The sequence below is a fragment of the Notothenia rossii genome (assembly GCF_949606895.1).
Source record: "Notothenia rossii genome assembly, chromosome: 2".
Taxonomy (NCBI): Eukaryota; Metazoa; Chordata; class Actinopteri; order Perciformes; family Nototheniidae; genus Notothenia; species Notothenia rossii.
Window position 1 is genome coordinate 70,187,311 of NC_136904.1, and position 16,930 is coordinate 70,204,240.

At 37.5% G+C, this 16,930-nt stretch overlaps 2 protein-coding genes across 5 annotated transcripts in view; one reads left to right on the forward strand and one right to left on the reverse strand.

Moving 5' to 3' along the window:
• tmem163a (transmembrane protein 163a) overlaps positions 1-3,534 on the forward strand; it is a 42,208-nt gene extending 38,674 nt beyond the window's left edge. The window contains exon 7 of the mRNA XM_079663927.1: positions 83-3,534. Within this exon, the coding sequence (XP_079520053.1) occupies positions 83-143 (61 nt within the window). The 3' untranslated portion in view covers positions 144-3,534. The remainder of the gene's footprint in view (positions 1-82) is intronic.
• A 3,010-nt stretch (positions 3,535-6,544) lies between these two features.
• Positions 6,545-16,930, reverse strand: part of LOC307028684 (alpha-1,6-mannosylglycoprotein 6-beta-N-acetylglucosaminyltransferase A-like) — a 62,869-nt gene continuing 52,483 nt past the window's right edge. For all 4 annotated transcript variants that reach the window (XM_079663923.1, XM_079663921.1, XM_079663924.1 and 1 more), the window contains 11 exons: positions 16,360-16,530; positions 11,893-12,062; positions 11,683-11,805; positions 10,729-10,862; positions 10,482-10,615; positions 9,628-9,771; positions 8,571-8,717; positions 7,892-8,005; positions 7,721-7,795; positions 7,471-7,622; positions 6,545-6,806 (listed from right to left, as the gene is read on the reverse strand). In XM_079663923.1, coding sequence (XP_079520049.1) covers positions 6,608-6,806; positions 7,471-7,622; positions 7,721-7,795; positions 7,892-8,005; positions 8,571-8,717; positions 9,628-9,771; positions 10,482-10,615; positions 10,729-10,862; positions 11,683-11,805; positions 11,893-12,062; positions 16,360-16,530 — 1,563 coding nt within the window. In that variant the 3' untranslated portion in view covers positions 6,545-6,607. The remainder of the gene's footprint in view (positions 6,807-7,470; positions 7,623-7,720; positions 7,796-7,891; positions 8,006-8,570; positions 8,718-9,627; positions 9,772-10,481; positions 10,616-10,728; positions 10,863-11,682; positions 11,806-11,892; positions 12,063-16,359; positions 16,531-16,930) is intronic.

Below are 16,930 nucleotides of genomic sequence, written 5' to 3' on the forward strand. Positions count from 1 at the left end.
TAAATCAGCACGATCTGCACCACCTTGGAGAATGTATTTATGCACATTTACATACAATGAGACCTTGTTTCTTTGCCCACAGACTCCTGGTGGACATGGTGCCCCGCGTGAGGCAAACGAGGAACTACGAGCGCTTTGATTGAATGTGTGTTTTGCAGGTTCAAATACATACACTTCCCCGCCCTCTTCTCTCTGTCTTTATTACACACGTTCCTACACATTTTACCTGAACATGCAGCACAACACACGCTGTGAATACTGTACATAGTGCATTCAGACATCAAGAAACACACATTAATGCACACACAAAGGCAGACATCTTATAATCTTTGACAGAGAAGGACTTGTTTGAAGACCAAATCCTGGAGAGAAAACACCTAAATACTTATGTTCTGCCCTTTGTCACTTTCTGTCCTTAAAACCAGTTTAAAAAAGGCCCCTAGAATAAGGAAAGCCACAAGACCTGAGATTCCAGCCTTTTAGCAGTATTTGTCTGACATGGAGATAACACTAATTGCTCGAATGACATATACACAATCAAGACTACAGTGTATTGATTCGTCATTCGTCAGAAATGTTCTCCCACGTCAGATGTTTTGAAAATGTATAATGAGATTTGGAAGAGACAAACTCCAAGTCGAGGTCTGCTCACCAATTTAAGGTTTCCTATTTTTATTTGTAATTATTATTAAGTACAGGTGACTCTGTCCTTAATCAGACACAAATTGTTTCAAAGCCCCAGCAGCCTCCTCTCTTCAAAGCAGCAACCTTGGATCCTAATTTGTTGCTGAAAGAGGAAGAGAGGGAAAGTAGAATAGCACATGTGCAGTCCTGTGTCAGCGAACACTGCTGCTCAAAGGCATCAGCAAACACATTGAGGTCAACCTCGATCTAGGAACTCAACTAAAATTAAACAGAACCACATAAGACACTAAGGATAAACATTGATGGCTACTATACTGTGTGTAATGTATCCAAGCACATTTCAGCACAGTGCCAGGTTTAGCACAATGGGCGATAACGTATTGAAAAATGATTTGGGGGTATTTAGTCAGTTTTGTCTTACCTGCTGTAACTGACTTTACATATGTTCCATTGCCATATAGTGTATAGTGTTTTGTTTTTTGTTTTTTTACAAACACATGCAATAACTACAAATGTACTGAAACGGATGAGTGCTCATAAATCCCGAGTTCTTTATGGGTAAGATGGAAAAACAAACGTAATATGTTTCGGTTTTAACACCTCATCACGTTAATATTATGAATATAGTCAAAGGCACTACCAGAAAGCCTCTGGTACGATTTTCTACAATCCTTTTGATTTATAATGTTCTCTATGGAATTTTGTACTGAATCCGATATTTATTACTTCTCTTAATATTTTATTCATGTTTCTTTTGACTTTTTCTCGTTGTTTTGCCTGCACATTTTAATGTGGAAAGTTGGATAAGACAAAGTCTCAGACCTAAGACGAAACAAAGCACAAAGATAAGCAGCCTGAGGGAATATCATTTTCTGAGATGCTGCTTCTATCCTGCATCTGCATACCTGTGTATTACTCATTTGTTCTGCATGTTACCATTGTTATCAACCATTATGTGCAATGAACTGAATGTAAATACAAACCACACGGTCTGTAAATATGTTTATTACACTGTTCGGGTGCATCGGTTAAAATGAAGTCATAAATATAGTCTTAGTAATTTACATAATAGGCTTTTCAGATTAGACAGCATATAATTCAAGTACAGGATGATCAATGTTGCATATAGTTATGAATCTTTGCTCTATAGTGCTTATATTGTAAATGTTGTTTTACATATTACTGTAAATTATTGGTGTAATTACATAAGTCTTACTGTAAATGTTGCACTTTAAATTAAAAATATCAGAGCGGATGAAGGCGGCTGTCCAAGGATCCTTTAATTTCAAAATAGGAGCTGATTGTCAAGCAAATCATAATTGAACATGTTAAAAATGAATCGCTACACAATTATGCATCACAAATTACTTCTTAATTTTAAACTATATGGGTGTCATAACTTCAACCAGAACGTTTTTTTCAAAAAATTAAAAAAGTTGAAAGGCTATGAATTGCGTCACACAATTGGGAGATATACCTCCATTGTCATCCTCTCAGAATAAATAGAAAACCCTCCAAATTAGCAATTTCACTCATTGGCAACATTTGTTTTGATTAATAAATTATAGAAATAAATTCACTAACTAATTCAGAGACCCTTTGCTAAGCACAAACATATTTGCATGAGCTTTTTACCCATGACCCATAATACATTTCCCCTGTCTACATGACAGAATGAGGATTGAGAGTGCTTCTATGCCCCCTTGTGTTAAAAAGCCACATGACAAAAGTTGTGATTACTATGTAGGAAAATAGTCTACATTTATTCCGAGCAGTAGCATATCCAAGGACAGTGATTCTGACGACGCCTACATCCACTCTACGCTGTAACTATCAACTCTCAGTTGACACACTGGACAAAGTGCGACATTATTGCTATGATATTTAATTTAATTTTGTGAATAGCTATAACTGAAAGGTGTGAATCCTCTCGCACCACTTCAACTCACCAACAGCACACTGATTTGTAATGTTTCCCCTCTGATGCATAAAAGACAATCTTTACAACGACTTTTACTAGCAAAGCACAGTGTTTATTTGCAAATAACCACATGACAAGGCACAGAACAAACTCTTAACAATGCTACGCTCTACTTGCGCTTTAGCTCATATGGATAACTATATTGCGTTGAATTTAGCAGCGAAATCCTCTACCTCTTTGCATTTTTTTGTTTTTTCATGCTTTTTTCTTCAAGCTATTTAAAATGTAGGCCGGGTGCTGGGATTGTGGCCCCTTACTCCTTAGTAATGGGTGATCTTTGAAGCTGTTGCACTCACTCTAAATCAGGTCAGTGCAACAGCTGAATACCAAAATAAATAGTCATATATGTTGGATATAGCTGTAATTCTACGATCACCAAAAATTGCAGTTGCTCTTCATTTATCTATAATGTGATTGTTGTTCTCTCTGCCTAAAGACATGTTTGAACTTTCACACTCACTATCAAATTGCACAAACATAACCTCCATATTCATTTGCCGGGCAGTATGATATCTAATCCATTTTTTTGTTCCATTGAAATAGCTCAAAAACATGTCCAATTTCTGCAGCTCGTGCCAAAACATTGAAAACACCAGTTCCTCTCTTCTGATGTGTGTTTCATTAAATTATACTGTGTATTGGATGGATGAATAGATGTATTATTATTAGTGCCCCAAGAAGAGACATCAAATCATTACTTTGACTTCATTTCACAAAATTATGATAGCAATACTAACCACTTCTCTGTTGCTTACAGCTTGGCATAGCTTCAGTGGTTACAAGTGCATTGCAGCCAGCCACACACACACACACACACACACACACACACACACACACACACACACACACACACACACACACACACACACACACACACACACACACACACACACACACACACACACACACGCACGCACGCACGCACACACACACACACACAACATACTGTACATGGACAAATGTAACTGAATTTCCAATAAATCTCACTAACAGAGTTCTTATTTATCTGTTTGTACAGTAATGACATCAGTGGTATTACAGATGATGTGAACACCATTTATTTATGTAAAAGAACTATGAGGTATCTCTTTGTCAAAGAGCAAAGTTTTATTGATTAATAAAGTGTTATCCTGCTTAATGTTCAGAAAAGTTTTTCTTGTTTTTTTTCCAACCACGCAACTGTCATGGGGGAGTAAATGGGGAAGTTACGCATCACAATTATGCATTGTGGAAGAAAAAGGATAATGGAATAAATAGACCAATTACATGTCTTGTTTTCTCAGGAGGCTCTGGATGATGAGATGGTGTCAGCGTGCACAGAGAGAGCCTTGGGGGTAAACTATTAAATATATTTGTAATGGTAGTGGTGGTCTGCACATGGGACTAATAATTAATAACCACTAGTCGCTCGCCTAAAAGTAATTGTGTTGATAAGTTTGCGGGAGGAGGAAATCCTCTGCCTACTGAGCATGTAGCCTCCTCATTTAGGGCAATAAGGGCAAAATAAAAACTGGATTAAAGGGACTCTATTCTGCTTTTAGGGTTTTCCCTTTCCTGTATAGGTTTTCGTGCAACTAAATGGTCTGCGAAGACTACAATCCAAAGGTTCCCTCCAGAGAGAGTTTCTCTACCAAGCTGAACAGGAGGTAGAGAAATTCTGTTACGAAAGGAAGATAACTCAGCTAAATGTATTGCTCTGCATTGTAATATACAAACAATAATTGTAATATCACTATTATCAAGAATGGGGCAGCAAAATATAAGAAAACAAAAACGTAGACATCACATAAAAAAAACGCATGTTGGTGTTTTATGCAAAAATAATAGTTATGTTATGGCCTCCTAAGAGAGCCTTTTTGGTGCCTTTTCCAATATGATTGTTGCTTTTCATTCGGCAGTCCCCTTTTTGAAGATAATCTGCTCTGAAGAAAGTCAGGTATGCAGCATAAGTTACCAATGGCAATGCCCCGGTAATAAGGGTACCACTGTCAGCAATGACAGGGTGACTGTCATAAGTGTCATATTAACCTAACCCTAAATCTTGTTTCTTAGTACAGTAAGGTTTCAGGTCAGTAGTTATTGTATCCTTGTCTTAAAGACCCTGTGAAGTGTGCACCTGTGCATGATCTGTTATGCTAATACGTATAGTAATGACCAAAATTGTCCATTGGAACCCATATCAAAAGATGTTGGAATAGCAACAAATTTGACGAGTTTTGAATTTTCCGGGGAAATCTGCAGTCGACCTTCGCCTTCGTGGGCGTGGCTTGCGATCTACTGCGTGACGTCACGAGATGGACGCCGCCGCACTGTTTACATTCACCACCGTTCATTTTTTCTCTTTTTCAAAGTCGAATTTCTCAACGTTTTTGAGCTAGTATTTTCCTGGAAAGTGTGTCGGAGTGGACTGGAAGTGATTGCCAATCGAGAAAACCTGACAATGGAGGCGACAGTGAAGAAAGAGGGATGAAAAACACAGGGGAAACGATGCATTGCCGCTGGCTGTAGTAATGTCAAGTCTGCCGAAGTGGCGATGTTTCTGTTCCCAAAAGATGAAGGTGAGCCTGGCTGGTGTCATTGTTTCGTAGATTCTTTGATTGATCATGATAAATAAAGGCCAGTGGTCGATGAGAGAGAGAGAGAAAGAGAGACTGACAGAGTTACAGGGTTGTTGTTAGCATCTGGTGCTAGCTCGGAGCTAACGGAGATTAGCTGTTTCAACAATGAGGAGAGGGAGAGTGCTCTCCTGTGGGACTGAGAGAGATAACGTCAGCTCAAGGAGGTAAACTGTAGCCTAAGTTATCTCAGTGGGTTTGGTCATCTATGTAAACAAATATTTCCATCTATGTAATATTAGTTGTATAAAATAGGTTAAGAAATCCTTCCAATGTTTTTTGATTATTGAAATATATGTTTCATATGAGTGTTGAGAGCTGTATCCATAAATCTCTTAATGTTGCCCTCAAAGTGCACCAGATTGATCACTTTCCTCATCTATCCTGTCCGAAAAGCTGTCCAAATCAATCATTTCTCTCACACTAGTATCACTTTCCAGAGTCTCCGCCATGTTTACAATCGCAACTGGGTACATCTTGTGACGTCACAGCCACTATCGTCTGCAACTTCCGTTAGGCTCAGACGGCAAAATTAATAATTCATTAATTCATTAATTATGAATTATTAAAAATTATTTTAGCCATGAACAGGCACAATGATATGTAAGGAATGAAACTGCCATTTCATTTTGGTGCAAAAACATGCACTTCACTGGGTCTTTAAATAAGTCTGTTTGCCTTGTCTGCACAAACCGAAACCAAAGAATATTTTCTATAAGCTCCTGTTTACTATTTCCTCCTGCTCCTGGTTCACTCTTCATGACAAGCTGTTTGCATCCAGTGTGTGTGCTGGAGATACAGGAGACTCTGAATAATCCTTGACTTCTATTTCCATCAGACAGACATTGGCTGAATGTAATGCTTTACAGACAAATGCCCCGTTACTTGGAAAATGAAGTACCCAGTATAAGTCGAGGAGTGCCTGAACACTATGTGGACTAAACTATAAATGAATGCTTCATCAGAAACGTATCTGAAACTGCACCGTTGTGATTTATATTCCTTGCCAGAGGTAAGCTTGTAAATGCTAAGCTGGTTAGTAGCCAGCTGTCAAATGGCTACAAATAACATCTGTGTTCCCCGTAAAACGTTAAAGACCAACCATGACGGGTTTTACAAACCCATAAATTGTGTACAAACATTAAAAACGGCATGTAGTCCAACTGATTCTTTCAAATGAAACATTGGTGGTCCTTTATCCAGGCAACCTGTGATATCATGACACCTTGGCTTGTTTGTGAGGATGACAGAAACCTCGCCGAAAGTACACAAGGGAGTATGAGTTGTCACTATTCAGACAAGACCAATATAAATACTTTTTAATGACATTAATTAGGCAATGACATGTTCTGTTTTCTACCATAAGTTAGATACAATCTTTGCATAAAGCTATCTGGTCCTTGATGAAGTCTCTACAGGGGCAGACGCGCGTCAAAGACTCGTCTGATCGGACACAGCTGAAGAGGAGGGGGTCAGACTGGAACCAACAGTGCTGAGAGCTGTTGTAGGCAGGAAACACCAAGCCACTGGCGGAGAACTCGGATGTTTGACAATCTACACTGTTCCTGGAAAAAAAAAAAGAGAAAGCTGTTAATCCAATTATTCAAAGTATGCAATTTAATTGGTAACAGAGGATTCAAAGTGGGAGTATATGCAAATATCCTCCATACTGCTACTGGCAATTTTGCACGGGATCAAGCATGTGAGCCACAAATTATTCAAAGTATGTTCATTTTGGTATGAGTTGTCTGGATTTAGATGGGTTTGGTTCTGTAAACCCTACCAATGGGGACCTCTAAAAGACTCTACTCGAGACAGGGATGTCACAATACCAGAAATTGAGTTTGCTGTAATCCACCAGTAAAATTCCTCAAAAAAATACGATATGCTTCAACATACACTTCTTTATTTCATACTGTTTTTTGCTATACTGTATTGCTGTGAAAACCTCTCATTCAAAGAAATGATTTATTCTTGGCGATAACTAGATTACATTTGAACATATCATGATAGCATTATCGTTTTCTTATTCCATTAACACTTGTATTCTAACCATTTCCAATTAAAATTATATGTTTATAGTTTTATAAACTTATGTGAACTTTCTTTTCTGTATACAATAAAATGGAGACAGCTCTCCAACGATACTATGAAGACACATGACTACAGAGTTGATACCAACCAAATCGCATCCATGTGTATGCAAAGTGACGAGAAATAAATACTTACTTTGCAAGAGTATTTGCATTGTTAAGGTGTGGGAAAAATGCCGGTTCACAGATCAGCCCCGCCTTCTGGCAGGCAGTTTTACAGGACATCTGCGCCTTTACAACCTGGAGTGCGCTCAGTGGGGGCCAGCTTGCTGCACTGCTGCACAAATCCTGAGGTAAAAATGTGAACATAATGAGAAGGTAAATTCTTTCTCTAATTATCAGAAGTCTGATCTATTTTCCATCTCCTTAACCAACATTCCTCCAACCTGCTTTTCTATCAGGACGTTGACCCTCTGGAGCATCCCTTCACACGAAAACTCATAGGGAAGATAGGGCTCAATCTGAAATGTAATAAACAATTAAAGAAACATGAGCTTCCATAAATGCACTGTCGATTTTGAGAGATAGGTAGATTTTACACCATAGAAGGTTCCTACCGTCTGATTGAGAATAGCATTAAGAGCTCCTTCCACTTCTGTTAAGTTGTTCATGTCCACCGTCCATACGTAGGGCTCTCCGATGGCCTCAGCATAAGGATGCTGGGATATTATCTGCAACACAAACATATTACAGTGAAACTGAACAATATAGAATACCACCATAAAACATACATGGTTTATTAAGTAAGGATATTCGATTAATCTCCCTGTTAAATCAGCTAGGTCATTATTTGCTTGTTCATTGTTTTGAGGTTGAATAAGATTGCTGGAAGTTTGTGGCAGAAGTTAGCATTACAATAACAACAACATGAGCAGACAAAATGTGACTTTTTCTTCACCTGTTTCCAAAGATGGGGAAGGAAAAAGGAACTTAATATCCTTTATGGCAATAGTTCTCATTGCAGATTCACAGTAATACATTTAGAAAAAAAGAAGCTGCATAGAAAAAAATGACTTTCTTCAAACCAGTTTTGCAGATGAAAAAGGGGGGCTTAGAAAGATTACCGTGGCAAGAACATGTTTCACCTACTCTTTAGACATAATAACAGTTGAGAAAACCATTAAGAACAGACATAAATCACCATATCACTTGCCTATCAGGGCTTCCGTAGAATCTACAGGTGTTTAACTTGTTGTCAGACCATGGTAAGTGATTCAGTTTAAAATGAGTGCTGACCTCTCTGATGTTGGGCTTTCCCTTGAAGAAGTTGGTGTTCAGACTGCTCTGCGGAGGGTTTAACTTTGGGTTCAGGAAAGCACAGCCATTGGCTAACGCCTCCAATGGGGCGGGGCCTTCATATGGGAAAGACAATCCAACAAAAACCTACAACAGATACAAACAGATTAGTATTTCCTTCACTTTATTTCCAACACACCAACAGTTATATGGTTCCCACATGCACTGCTTTACTGTCGCCACACGGTGCCAGCCTACACAGAACAAAAACAGATACATTCTGCTCCAGTGTGCCGCACAGGGAGGGTCGTCATCACAAACGAATGCTGTGTAGGACCCATAGACTTTATATATAAAGGTAGAACCACACTCAAACAAAACTTTTGCCAGTTCAAAATATGTTCAATGCAAAAGAAAAACTGCGTCCTTCTCATTCTTCTTTGTGTCAAATTAAGACATTAAATAGTGTGTATGTAATATAATATACGCTAATGTACAAGAGACAACTTTATTAATTGTGTCAATCTATTCAAAAAATGTATTGCATTAATCACAATAATCTCCTGTTAATCATCACAGATTTAAAATACTTGTGTTTAATTTAATTTTGGGGGAGATAAAACAAATACAAGTTAGGGGTTGTAATAAAGAAATGCATGAAATCATGACATGGTTTTTTTCACTTCATTATAATATCTCACCTTAGTTTGGATACTTTCTCGATTATTAGGCAAAGCATTGTCAAACCTGCTGTCACGTTGAGTCGCTATAATAGTAATGTATAATGTGCACAACACAAGGCCTAGGCTCCTATGGTATTATTCTACTGCTGCTCTCATGTTGAGAGGACTATGTACAATATATGTTCCTACAGCGCTGAAATTACGGTCAAAACGTGATTATGTGACTAATTTTTGTTTATTTATTTTACAGAAAGTTAAGGTTTACAGACCAATCACAAGTGTTAATGCGTTAACGTTGACAGCCCTTGTTATTTCAGCAGTGTGAGGACGAAGTACAGCCAAAGTCAACAAAAATTTAGAGGAGACACACTCACCTTGCTTTGTCTCAACAGGGCCTGAACATCAGTGCCTTTCACAATGCCATGGTTTTTCACATAATTTGGAAGAGCGTTTCTGTTGTTAACTGTCCCATGGATCTCTAAGTACTTGTGGATGACATCCAGATATGCCGTTTTACCCTGCAGTGTGACAGCAGACAAAGCAAAGGGTGACTTGCTGGATAAAGAAGCGGGTGTGTCACAAAATACACATGCCCCTTTTTGATGGGGGTTGAATGAATAAAAGACAGAGCCAACAGACTACTAAATACACACCATCTTAACAATATGGGTGCTCATTAGTGGGAAGTAACTAAGTTCATTAAAGCAGTACTTGTACTTTTCTCCAATTCATGCTTCCTCATACTTCTACTCCACTACCAATTGGAAGAAAGTATTGTACTTCTTACTCGTTACTTTGACTAATGAATACACTATTATGGATTAAGAAACAGAAAATAACTTTATATTAAATTAAAATAAAAAATAAATCACTAAGATAAGCTCCACCTTAACCAGCTGCAAAATGAAAAATATGTTCACATTAAAAGATCACTATTATAATCCAGTGATGTCATGCATAATATTCAAAAAATTGACATTCAGCATAATGAGAACTTTCAGATTTGGTAGTTTAGGTATAATTTGATGGAAATACTTTTGTACTTTTACTTAAGTGAAATGTAACAATGCCAAACTTTGACATAACCGAGTATTCCTACATTGTGGTATAACTTCACTACAGTAAAGATATGTGTATTTCCTCAACCTCTGTTGGTTCCCTTAAATATCTTCTGGCCTTTTAAAAACAAATAGGTTATTACAATGTTAGTTTTTTTGCGCATTGTTACCTCCCAAAATGTGGCTCTCTTTCCGTATACAAGTGCCTGGTTTTGTCTTTTGTTAGACTTAAACAGCTCACTTTGTTCCGACATCAGCTGGTTCTGCACCACAAAACCCAGGAATGTGTTGTCCGGTGTATGAGCTGCTCACAGGAGGAGAAGGCACATGTATTCGGATAGAGACAGAAAGAATACGCATATCTGTTCTTCAAGCCACATGTGTAAAATAGCTGTTTGAAATGAAGCAGATACATACGGAACATGGTGTAGAACTGCAGTGGGATCATGTTCAGTCCGCCAAATGGACTTGCAAGCTTGTGCTTATTGGCCCAAGATATATGATTGAAGTCTGGCTCAGTGCCGAAAGTATCCAACACCCGTATAATGCACCTGAAGAACAGACACAGGTACACGGTTACATTCATAAGCGCAATAATCCTAAAGTAAATGTATATTTAACAGCACAAAGCATTTATCTCTGTCTCTACAGATAAGTCTGACTTAAAATGTGCATATGGGTGATCAACCGCCCCTATCCACACATCGTTCAATGAGACTTCATTTTAGTGCTTTCCAGGATTGAAAGTTGAGTACTAGCATTTTAATGTTCAAATAAAATAATTAAACTAGTTAGGAAATACACACATCCTTAATGTGCTTCAGTATTTGTCATAATTCCTTTCTCCCCCTCCTCCCCCTACTGTATCACGACTATCTCCAACGCACTCTGTCTTTTAAAACACTCTTTTCCCAAAGTTTTCCTCAGTTGATATACTTTCCATAGGCTCTGTGCAAGGATAATCGCCAATCGTCTCATACTTGACCACTTCTGCACTAAAAAAAATATTTATATACATTGTTCTCCTGAACTCATCTTTCTTTGTCTGACTTGGGCAAAGGAACTGGCTTTAAATTACATCCAAATGCACACAAAATGACCAAAACATTATTTGTAAATGACTACTTTTTCGACTAATGTTCCATAACGCCCACGTTTGTTCGCAACATATTGTAAACTAGTATTGTATTTAATCACATAGAGTACACTTGTATAAGTCATTACCGCATGAGTCATCAAGATCCTTCCTTCTAAGTGTTTCAGGATTTTATTGTTAAAATTACCTATCATAGACACATTACACACATATGTGCCGCACATGTAACTCACACGTACGTAACAATAATCAGGAACTGGGATCCTGATACTCACCTGTATTTGAACCAAGGTCCCTTTAGTACACTCTTGATTTGCCTAAGGCCGATAATGTCTGTGTAGATCAGATTCGGATTTGAATGAAATTGTGGGCAGCCACCTGTGTCCACCCCAAAGTAACTAGACGGAGAGATAAACATGAGCATTGTTAGAGGCATTATTATTAAACGTAATGCAAAATAAGGCTATTTTTGTGTGCACACTCACTGCCGGAGGTCAGGTAAGGAGGCAGTTAGGTAAACATGGTGACCCAGGATGTGAAGTGTGGAGATGAGGTCACTCCACTGGACCAGTTCCCCAAGGGGGCCCCCATTGAAGGCAGCCTCTGCTATCCAAGCTTTAGATTCAGCTGTCACCACTCCAGGATGCACCAGAATCTAGATCAAAGTTAGAATTCCATGGACAACATGCAACAAAATATCCTCTCTTTCTTTTTTTTTCATGCTTTTTTGTTGCCAGAATTCATCAAAACTCAAACCAAAATAATTGTTTGATCTGATACCATTCTAATATCAATACAAACATATACTGTATCTAAACAGGTTGCAACATTGAGTTATCATTCACCTTACAACCCCTTTTCTATCATTGTGGTAACAAATGCCCCTTCTTAGTGATAGATTAAGAAGGTAAATAATGCAAGGACCATTTAGTTTTTTATCTCTAAATCTTGGTATTTATAGTCAGAATAGAAACTAATATCATGCTAACATAATGCTAACATCATTCAAGTCTTTAAGAATCCTTTATTCATGGTGCTGGGTTGCCAAACATTGTCTATTAAGCAAAACAAAAAGGGTTTCATGGCGTAATAGGCACAAGGGGAAGTTACTGGTGTTAGGGATAGACAGTCGTACAGAGAATAAGTACCTTAAAGTCGCAGCTGGCGTTAGGCGATGGTTATGAGCGGTTTCTAGCACGAGCATCACACCACTGTAGTGGTTAGCCAATGGCACTATTCCATTGTGGCATACCATTTGCCACGTCACTCTCAAGAATAGATTAAAGTCCTGCTTGCAATTCAATTCTGGCTTCGTACGTTTAATAGCAACATGAACACATCACCGCCTTAGACTGCCATTGTTGTAATTGTGAGTGATATAAACAATTAGCATTGTAGCAACGTAAACGGTGACGTCATGTTTCAACCCAGTCTCATGGCATTTCGTGTTCACCAACACGATTCTTAATCTATTGATTCGTGTTCACCAACACGATTTTCTCCTTTTTTTCGTGTTGCACAGCACGATTTTAAAAGCAATGTATTTCTACTGGTAATGTGTTTCGTACCTGCAGCACGTCTTTTTCTCCGGTCGGGTCGTGGAAGACCGGATTCTGTGTGGTTCATAAAAACATGTTCTTACTCAATATCAAGCCACAATTATTGCTTTTATTTTAAATCGTATAATTTCTGACTTTTGTTTCCGTCTGTGAGGAAAATAAATGGGGCTCAGAGTCTCAGAATACTGAAATCTGTATTTTTAAATATTTTTTTCCTTCTAATTTGTTATTCTTTTCAAAATAACACACTGTTATTTACTCACCAATAACACACAATTATCTTTGCTTTTATTTATTGGTTTAATTCCATAATCTCTTGCTTTTTTGGTGTCCGTCAGGAACTGAATTTCAAAATAAAAATAACCGGAAACAGATGTAGGCCTCTAGGAGTTTAGGATGGCCGAAGACACTACACTACCCATAATCCCCAGCTATCGTTTAGGACTACAGTCCCCGTGATTAATCTTCAAGCGCTGGGATTGGATGTTGGAGTTGCAGTGCGCCAAGGTTACGCCGAGCGTCAAACAGCTGTTTGAAATGGAACAAAACCACGCCAGACTATCCTAAACTGGAATCGAACGCCCCCCCCAGAACTACACATCCTGGCTATTGTGTTTCGCAAAATGTTCCATGGGACGTCTCTAATGAACGTTTTCGTTTTTCCCACAATTAGAAGTTGCCAGTATTAAACACATTGGTGTTATCAAATGTAAAACATATAATTAATAAATGGGTGAAAATCGCTTGTGTCCATAATGCGCAGCATTAATATATACCCACATGACAGATCATTGTTACTTTGTAATTCTACTCCACAATTCAGAGGTTAACCTGATTGCCAAGTGCCAACAATCAGGAGAGATATTTGATAGTTGGTGCTTGAGAAGACTAAACATTTATCTGCAATTGACATGAATGGAAACGAGTAATAAAGTATATTCATTACTCGTTACTCTCTACTAATAGTTCATTAAAGACTGTATAATGGCTATTTTGCACATCCCTTTCAAGATTTCAAGATTTTAAAGGTTATTGACTTATCATATACACAACTACGGTGTATGCAATGAATGAAAATCTTGGGTCACAGGTTCCTCAACAGCACATTACAAGACATCTATCAACATGTGTTTGTACCTCCACCATTAAACTGTCATATTCTGCACATTTCTTATACTATCTACATACATAAGAGTATAATTCATATGTATAATATCAGTTAAAATAAGTGCTTCAACATAGTTAACATTGCAGGAAAGCAATATATTAGACGTTAAGTACTTTGTCAGGCTTAATATTTATCTGTAGATACCCCAAAAGTTTTTTTCTTATTTAAAAGAGGACCTTAATCTAAAGTATTATTTAATGTTTAAATAAAGGTTAATTCGTTTTTCTGTTTTGCACCTCCTCCTATTAATATCTTTGTACATCTGACACTAAACTGTTTTATTGTAGACATCACTTGCAGTATCTTCTTGATTTTTTATATTCTATATTTCTATCACAGACCTTCTACTTTCCCCCTATGAAAGTATGTACTCTTAATATTTTTTTAATCAAATATAACACATAAAAATAATAATTCAATAACGTGCTTTAACCACTAGGCGGTGCACACAAGGTCCACACAGCTATAATAACTTTGTATTATTAGTGTAGGACACTTATGTATGTACAACATCTGAAGATGTGTAGTTTTATACATGTTTTCACATAACTTTATAGCATATTGCTATACTATTTCAGACTCAGTATTTACATTCTTATATTCAAAGAAAATCAAAGTCCTTTTATATCAACTGTGCACCGTTATGGTGTAAATATAACCTATCTACGAATTAGATCAAATATAAAAGTCAGCCGAATTAAGGTTGATACTGCAAGGAGACGTATTGTGTGAAGAGAAATTGAAGATGTTGTTTAATTGTTGATATATTTATGATCCACGTTAAGTATTCAGTTTCGGCTGCGTTTCTTCCAGTTTTTCCAAAGGTCTTCTCATCAGGGCTCTATAAATAAAGAACTACGGCAGATCTGTAATATGTAATGCAGCCGGACCGTGTATTACAATGCCGTTATGTGATGACTTTCAAAGAGAAAAGCAAGAACACTCGGAATTAAGTATTATTTTATTCTTTTAAAATGTTTTCCGGATTTCATATCATATAAACACCAAATCCCAGCATGCATTGCGGCTAAAACATCCAATAGCGAGCTTAAACCATAGCTGAGGATCTTGGGTAAGCGCTCGAAATGCCTACGTCTGTTTCCGGTTATTTTTATTTTGAAATTCAGTTCCTGAAGGACGCCAACAAAGCCCGAGATTATGGAATTAAACCAATAAATAAAAGCAAGGATAATTGTGTGTTATTGCTGAGTAAATAACAGTGTGTTATTTTGAAAAGAATAACAAATTAGAAGGAAAAAAAGATTTAAAAAATACAGATTTCAGTGTTCTGAGGCTCTGAGCCCCATTTATTTTCCTCAGAGAAAAGGAAAAAAAAGTCCGAAATTATACGATTTAAAATAAAAGCAATAATTGTGGCTTGATATTGAGTAAGAACATGTTTTTATGAACCACACAGCTTCCGGTCTTCCACGACCCGACCGGAGAAAAAGACGTGCTGCAGGCACGAAACACATTACCAGTAGAAATACATTGCTTTTAAAATCGTGCTGTGCAACACGAAAAAAAGGGGAAAATCGTGTTGGTGAACACGAATCAATAGATTAAAAATCGTGTTGTTGAACACGAAATGCCATGAGACTGGGTTGCATATTTGGCCCCTTTTGGGCTCTATTTTGTGGAAAAGCAAACTGGTTCTTAAGTGGTTTGCAAGTTGAACCAACTGCAAATCAAACTAGCCCCAATGGGGAACTAGAAGAAAACTAATTTCAGTGGAAAAGGGGTACGAGACCGTAGTGTGGCAAAAATAGTCCAGTATTACCCAGTGTGTTGAAAGTAACATTTCAGTAACATGGTCATTGTATTATTTCAAATGTTTTTAGACTTTTAAGGTCGGAGTGGCCTTTATTTTATGGCTCAATTCATGCATAAACAACATGAAGTACTCTTCTTTGTATAATAGAAGGCTTTTAGTTGAGTTGAGGAAATAATTAGGTCACTGGAATGGCAAACCTGGTCAATGAGGAAGGGAGCGTCTGTTTCTAAAAGCGTCCTCTAACAAGAAAGTTAAAAAGGTCTATTACATGTATATGTCACAGAAAGAGAAATGGAGAGTGGCCTTTGTTTAAGAAATGACTGTAATTTGGGTGGGAATGATGTCCCCTCCATCATAATTAAAGAATACATGTGTTCAAAAGTAGGCAAGGCAACAGTAACTAATGGGGCAAGGCTTTTTGAAATATAAAAAAAACAATTGTTTGCATTACCTTTTTAGCTTTCCTCTCCTTATATTTGGCTGAAAGAGAGCGCCCAGCCTCGACCCAAACCCTTTCCATACTGCGAATTCTTTGCTCAATCCAACGAAACTGGGATCTCTTTTCCATAGATCGATACAAATCTGTAAAATTTTCCCGTACCACTGTGTAGTCAGATCCCGCCTAGAAAAAAGAAGAAACTACAAGGCTTATTCTCTATTATTGACTTTTTTGTAGATTCAAGTTGGACAACCGAATCTGCTCAGTCAGAATGTCAGAATTCTCAATAATACACTCACATTTGTGTCAATTATATCACATCTTGATCAGCACTTAGTTACATTTGGACCATGAATGCCACTGAAAGCAGTGATTCTCAAAGTGGACTCAATGGCCTCTGTAATGAGGAAAAGTCTTCAGATGCATTGATCATGTAGATTTCCATTAAATGGTTCAACACAATTAAGCTTTTATAGTTATATAATTATATAGTGCACTTTATAATCTAACGCATCTAGACCTTTAAAACCTGCAAATATAATAATACATGTGAATATGTTAGGGATAATGTGCAACGAGGCAG